The sequence below is a fragment of the Halyomorpha halys genome, unplaced genomic scaffold, assembly GCF_000696795.3.
Source record: "Halyomorpha halys isolate HHAL.00 unplaced genomic scaffold, Hhal_1.1 Scaffold1517.1, whole genome shotgun sequence".
Lineage (NCBI taxonomy): Eukaryota > Metazoa > Arthropoda > Insecta > Hemiptera > Pentatomidae > Halyomorpha > Halyomorpha halys.
The window spans coordinates 63,699-70,981 of NW_027109595.1; the positions used below are offsets into that span (position 1 = coordinate 63,699).

Consider the following 7,283-nt stretch of genomic DNA (forward strand, 5'->3'; position numbering starts at 1 on the left):
TAAGAGTTAAAAGAAGAAAGGATATGAAGGATTTTATCAGGGTTTAGAATGAGAAAACGGTCGTCTACATATTTTTTGATAAATAAAATGTTGTTATGGAATAAAGGGATGACAGAATCAAGGTCATTGAGCACAATCTTAGAGAGATCGGGGGCGAGAGAGCATTTTACATAATTCTGTTCATCAACCCTCCCCGCAGAATACATTAACACCCCTCGATCTCAAACTTTTTTCACTGGTATTGTGACCCCTCAACCACCTGATATTCCCCCCTGATAATTCACTTCATCTTTCTTCTTCTGTTTCCTTTGATAACAAACCCTACCACATTTTCTCTCTTCTTAAATTACTATTTCCTTCCCACATATATCACACTAATGACTTATGTAACCTTAATAAGCGCCTAGCAGATAAAACAGAACAGAGAATTTTCCTCCTTAAATGTAGATCCAACTCTGTTTTTCCTAAATCTATCGACAATAGCTTTAAACATTTTCATACATCAAATTCTCTTAAATATCAACTTTCTCATTCCCTATTTAAATTCAAAAAAACATTATTAAATTTAAAAATTAAGGAAACTCTTCAACAAATCAATTTCATTAATACCAAAATTAATTCTATCTCATCACTGTTAACCTCTGTCATTGGTGATGATAATATGACTAAACTTAATAATGGTATTAAAAACATTTTTACTTCCACTAAACAATGTAAAAAACTCTTACTCATCTCCAAATTCCAACATATTTATGAACAATCTCTATTCACCAAAATCTACCCCAAAGGCCAAGAAAACTGGGTACATAACATATCTTCCACGACTATACCTACCAACGTTGTTAACATTCTTAGTCTTGGCCCCAATTTTGCCACACCCATCTCTAACTCTGCCAAACTCATCCCTCAACTTATTACTGATCTGGAATACATATATAGAGACAACCTGACATCACTGAGGAAGACAAAGAACTATTCCGCATCCGGATTAGTAATATGATATCCAATCACCTACAACATCCCACATCCCAACCTTCCCTTCTCTTCCCCTTATTTTTCAAAGAATTATCCCACACCAGATCCTTTCTCAAATCTAATGACCAACTTATTGTTATTAGAGCTGACAAAGGAAACCTGACTCTCATCTTAGATAAAACGGAATTCATTGAAAAAATTACACAACTCCTCTCTGACTAATCCACCTATCTACCTTCAACCCGTGATTCCACCCGCTTACTTATGAATAAATTTAATCAGCATATTATAAAAACCTTTTTCAAAATAAATTAATTAACCGTCCCACCTACTACAAGCTAATTTCTTATAATTCTTTACCTCCTCGACTGTACGGACTTCCTAAAATCCACAAACCTGACATAATTAGATTTGAGAAAGGATCTGGTGTGGAATAATTCTTTGAAAAATAAGGGGAAGAGAAGGGAAGGTTGGGATGTGGGATGTTGTAGGCGATTGGATATCATCTAATTTCATATAATTCTTTACCTCCTCGACTGTACGGACTTCCTAAAATCCACAAACCTGGCAATCCCCTTCGCCCCATCATATCCAATATTAATGCTCTATCTTCTAAACTTAGCCATTTCCTCCTTCCGCCTCTTCAGTTCCTGAGGCAAGACAGCCCTTATGACATTCACAACTCTTTCCAACTACGAGAACAATTAATATCCCTTAGAATTCCTGCTAACTTCATTCTTACTTCATTTGATGCTGAAAGCCTCTTCACCAACATACCCATCGACAAAGCACTCCAAATTGTGGAAAAAAACTGACTACAATAGAGCCACATACCACTCTTAACTTAGCCTCATATCTTGAATCACTTGAACTATGTTGCAAATCCGGATATCTAACTTTTCAGGGAAAGTTCTTTCACCAAACATCAGGTCTCGCCATGGGAAACTCTCTCACCCCGATCTCCGACATCCGGAAAATTCTCTGTTCTGTTTTATCTGCTAGGCGCTTATTAAGGTTACAGAAGTTATTAGTGTGATATATGTGGGAAGGAAATAGTAATTTAAGAAGAGAGAAAATGTGGTAGGGTTTGTTATCAAAGGAAACAGAAGAAGAAAGATGAAGTGAATTATCAGGGGGAATATCAGGTGGTTGAGGGGTCACAATACCAGTGAAAAAAGTTTGAGATCGAGGGGTGTTGATGTATTCTGTGGGGAGGGTTGATGAACAGAATTATGTAAAATGCTCTCTCGCCCCCGATCTCTCTAAGATTGTGCTCAATGACCTCCTTGATTCTGTCATCCCTTTATTCCATAACGACATTTTATTTATCAAAAAATATGTAGACGACCTTTTTCTCATTCTAAACCCTGATAAAATCCTTCATATCCTTTCTTCTTTTAACTCTTACCACCCTCGCCTTCATTTCACCATTGAAACCGAAACTAACTCTTCCCTCCCCTTTCTTGACCTGCTTATTATAAAGAATAATGACGGCTCCTTGTCCACTGACTGGTATAACAAACCCACTTACTCCGGTAGGCTACTTAACTATTTTTCTCAGCACCCCCACCATCAAAAAATTAATATTGCCAAAAATCTCATACACCGTTCCGTTGCCTTTCCTAATCCGATCCCCAATACCACAACACTAACATTCACTGTACTAAGACTATCTTGCTTTCAAATGATTTTCCACTTCACATCATAAACAAACTTTTAAACTCTTACATCAACCGTTCTACGCCTACTTCTCCTTCCCCAAACTCTCTACATCCACCATCCACACTCTCAGTTTATAGATCCCTTTCATATGTCCCCTCTCTCACTGACAACAAACAGAAATTCTTAAAATCAACAATTCCTTCACTACGTCTTGGACTCAAATCTCAAAATAAACTATCTTACTTTTTTACTAATTCCAAGGATCCTATTCCACTCCAATACCGCTCTAACGTTGTATACCGGATTCCTTGCTCCATCCCAAACTGTAATTCTTCATATATAGGTGAAACTAAGACCACCTCAGATCACGTTTCTCTCAACATAAATTATCTATGTTCATTAACTTTCACATTTACTTTGTTTTGTTTTTTGTAAACTTTTATTTCACATGTTTCTATTATCTTATTTCACTTATCATTATCATCACCTATATGGTTAACATTCCATCACATTTTTTCACTTATTTCTATACTTTATTACTTATTTTTAATCTTTTTATGTACTTATTTTTACATCTCACCTTGTACTTTTATATATATTTTTACTTTATTTTGTAAACTTTCACTTCCGATTTTAAATTACCTTATTTCACTTTATATTATTCATGTTACTCCTGTTATCTTTACTATTACTATTATCAAATAATACAAAATCGATAAAAACTGTATCTCGCATACATAAAGCCATTCATTAAACTTAATTAAGACTAAATAATTTTATGCTCATTTTATTATCATCACCAAACATTTTTCTATTATACTTTTGTTTTTTTCACCTGTTTGTTATCTCTTTATCACTTATATTATCTATTGGTGCATTTACTTATATTTATTCACCTGTGTTTTATTAACTTTCACATTTACTTTGTCTTGTTTTTGGTAAACTTGTATTTCACATGTTTCTATTAACTTATCATTATCACCTATTTGGTTAACATTCCATCACATTTTTTCACTTATTTTTATACTTTATTACTTATTTTTAATCTTTTTATGTACTTCTTTCTACATCTCACCGTGTACTTTTATATATATTTTTATTTTATTTTGTAAACTTTCACTTCTGATTTTTAAATTACCTTAAATCACTTTGTTTTTCATGTTACTCCTGTTATCTTTACTATTACTATTATCAGTGTAGATTTATGATTATTTTCATGATATATTAATACTACAGTTGTTATCATTGTTTAATTATTTTTCTTACTTATTTCTTTGTAATTTTTTTATACTATTCTTTATTTACTTTTACTTATTATTAGTTACTTATTTTACAATCATTGTTATTATATCCTATATTCGATTATTTTCTTCAGTATAATCTCGTATTATTAGTAACGATATGTGTCATTCTAATTTTACTTAGTTATTCCTAAATTAAAAATTATTATAGTTATTATTATTATCATATTTCTGTATCTTTCTCTTATCATTTTTCATTTTTCGTCATATCTTTATGATTACTTCCTGTATGTATATGCGACGTATTTGAAATAGAAATATAGCCTTTAATCAGCTGGCTACCTCCTCCCCACTTCCGCTTCATTGTTGCCTTCTGTTCAACCGTTCGCTTTGAACAGGTAGGTTGTTCTTTGCTCATTCATTATCATTTTAATATCATTATTATTTTTTTATTATTTATAATTGTTCTTTCAAGACGTTTATTTTATCTCTACTTTCTTCTTTTTTATTTTACGTATTTTTAAAAAAAAATATTTACTCTTGCCATTGTTACTTATTTTTATTCTTATCATTGTTTATTCGTGTTTATTTTATACTGATACTATTTTATGTCTTCCTTCCTTTTATTGATATGTAATTTCTTATCATTTATTTTTACATAATATTTATCCTAGCTTAAATTACCATATTGCATCTTATTGTAATATTCTCAGTTTTTTTTGTATCTTTTTAGCCCTGCAAAGTGGGGCAAAACGACGGAAAATAAATAGTTGTAAACTATTTTTGCTTCTCTTTTGACCGCAACCCTGACCATCTTCTTATATTTTTTACGGTCAACTATATGTACATATATTTTTAAATTTTATTTATCTTCCCATGATAATTGAAATTACAATACATTTAAGAAAAAATAGAAATCAAGAATAAGTATTAAAGAAAAATATTCATATAGAATATCATATGCAAAACCTCAATAACTGGTATGCTACAATCGATGTTTACATGGAACGCATAGACAGGACATTTGGTTTCGTGATATTTATTGTTTAGGTGGGAGAGGGATGAGAGCTTCTGGATGCAATAGGGCCTGAACATCCTTGGTCTCTCTGACTGATAGATATCGTGAAAAAGAAGAGATCTAGAATCATCCAAAAAGTTAAAGTGATATATATAATACTAATAGAAAATATAGTTAGGATAACACAATGAATACAATAAATGTAAAAGAAGTAAGTAAAGACTATAAATATCATTTCCTTTAAAAAAAAAAAAAAAAAAAAAAAAAAAGCAATTTTTCAGTGGCAACATCAACTATTTCACCCCACTCTCATTTAAAATAATTTCTCAACGTCAAATTCAACACAAACTAATTCGATATTGAAGCTTTGTGAGAGTATTTCAACAAGAATAAGACCTAGCTGATAAAGACCATTCAAAAGTACATCGATATAATGGCTTTAATAAAAATCAATGGAGCTGTTTTTCAATAAAATGGTAAAATAATGAAAAATTGATAGTATAAAGTGCTACCTCTGGTGAGATTTAAGAAAAAAAGTTGCTAAAACATACCAGGAAAGTAGCTATCTTAAAAATGTTTTTCAAATTTACCTATTTGAGCTAGACAGCAAATAATCACACCCACTTTGCGAATCTTGGTTATTTGGACTAGGAGAATCTCACATCGTATATTTCCATTGAAAAATTTGATTCAAAATTGTTCATGATCACAATATTTCCCCTTAATATACATTCTATAAATACACAAGTGAAAGTAAAAATATGTATGACTTATGGAGACTTAAACAAATGAAAATACAACTATTTCTAAACAAAAGAATAATATTATAAATTTCTTCCTTTTGTAACTATTTTGTATCTATACATTACAGCTTAACTTTCCCTGAAAAATTCTAAACACATTGTAGGTTCATTAGGAGACAGGGAACAGAAAATGGAGACTTTTTAAAAAATGTTTTGTAACAATTTATACTATATTTACCATATTTCTATTGATGAAGCAATCCCATCTTTTTGTGGATGAAAGCTTCACAACATCCATTTTATATTATATAATATCAATGCACTTGTTTTTAGTTGAAAAACAAAATAAGTTGATCTAGCTCCAGTGATTGATTTAATCATAGTGAGTTGAGGGCATTGTAAAGTTATTTCTAAGAATAGAACCTTATCACTATTGATAGACGAGACAGAAGAATTGGAGATGGCAGCGTATGCGCGGGAGGTATCGGGCAGAGAGGGAGAGAAAAATCATATGTTCTATTGTTGGATGTTTTAATGGATGGACATTGATGTAAAGTCTAGTGTATTTTTGGTTTTTCTGTGAGCTAAGGTAAGTTGAAAAACTGTATTGAGAAGTGATTTTTCTCTCTCTCAGCCACGACTAGCTGAGTCCAAGTGCGAACGCATTATTATTCACTTTTGGACATAGATAACAATTGTATGTATTTTAATTGTAGATTAGATTATAAGTTAGTAATAAGTACATAGATATATATTTAGGGATAGGGTAGATATAATTAGAATAAGATATAGTATAGGGCCTTTGTTAGTTAAGATTGTTCTCTTTCAATTTACAATTAGTTTAAGTAAAACTGTATTTCAATAAACATCAAAAACACATGTTTCTTGTTGTGGATATGTGAGTTAAAACAATATTAATTAACCTTGCAATTTGAATATATTACACTATGTATTACGAAATACTTACTTCTATCTTCACAAGGTGAATTAGGCTGATTACGGTAGGGGCACCACGTAATTGCATTTGCATCCACTGTCAGTCTTGGCCTCTTGAATTGAGGTGATAAAATATGGGACTCCACCAAAGCAGGTGTGACACAAATGGTATTGGTTCCATTCCAATATTTCAGCATATTCATGGCTTCCAGAGTATTGATAATATCATTCTCTGTCATACTAGTCATTTCACTAAAATTAAAAAATATGAAATTTCAAGATAAAGGAAGAGAAAAATAATTATTTAAAAAAGAAGAATAAAAAATGTCTTCCTGTGCTTCATAATATTTATTTTTATAGTATTTATTTTCTAAAACAAAAGAAAACAACATGTTTTTACTTTCCTGATCTAGGAATTTTTACTATCACAAGCATTCTTAAATTAAAGAAAATATAATAAAATAAAAAAAACTTATAACATCATAACCCATGAAGTACGGGGTACTAGATAATTATCTTAACTAATTTATTTATTATTAACATATTTGATGTGAATTTGTCTGCTCTAATACAAATAAAAAATACAATAACAAAATATGGAATTATGTTATATATTATTGATATCCTTTAATCCATTTGTAGATAAGGTTATGTACCTCAAGGATTGAGTGTTTTTCTTTTATGGCTTCCAGCATTCTGATGAAATAC

The 7,283-nt window shown here is 30.9% G+C and overlaps 1 protein-coding gene across 2 annotated transcripts in view; it reads right to left on the reverse strand.

The window, feature by feature from the left end:
• The window catches only part of LOC106689896 (histone acetyltransferase KAT8), a 68,417-nt gene that overhangs the window by 9,559 nt on the left and 51,575 nt on the right, over window positions 1-7,283 (reverse strand). For both annotated transcript variants that reach the window (XM_014435103.3, XM_067047778.1), the window contains exon 7: window positions 6,607-6,827. In XM_014435103.3, coding sequence (XP_014290589.1) covers window positions 6,607-6,827 — 221 coding nt within the window. The remainder of the gene's footprint in view (window positions 1-6,606; window positions 6,828-7,283) is intronic.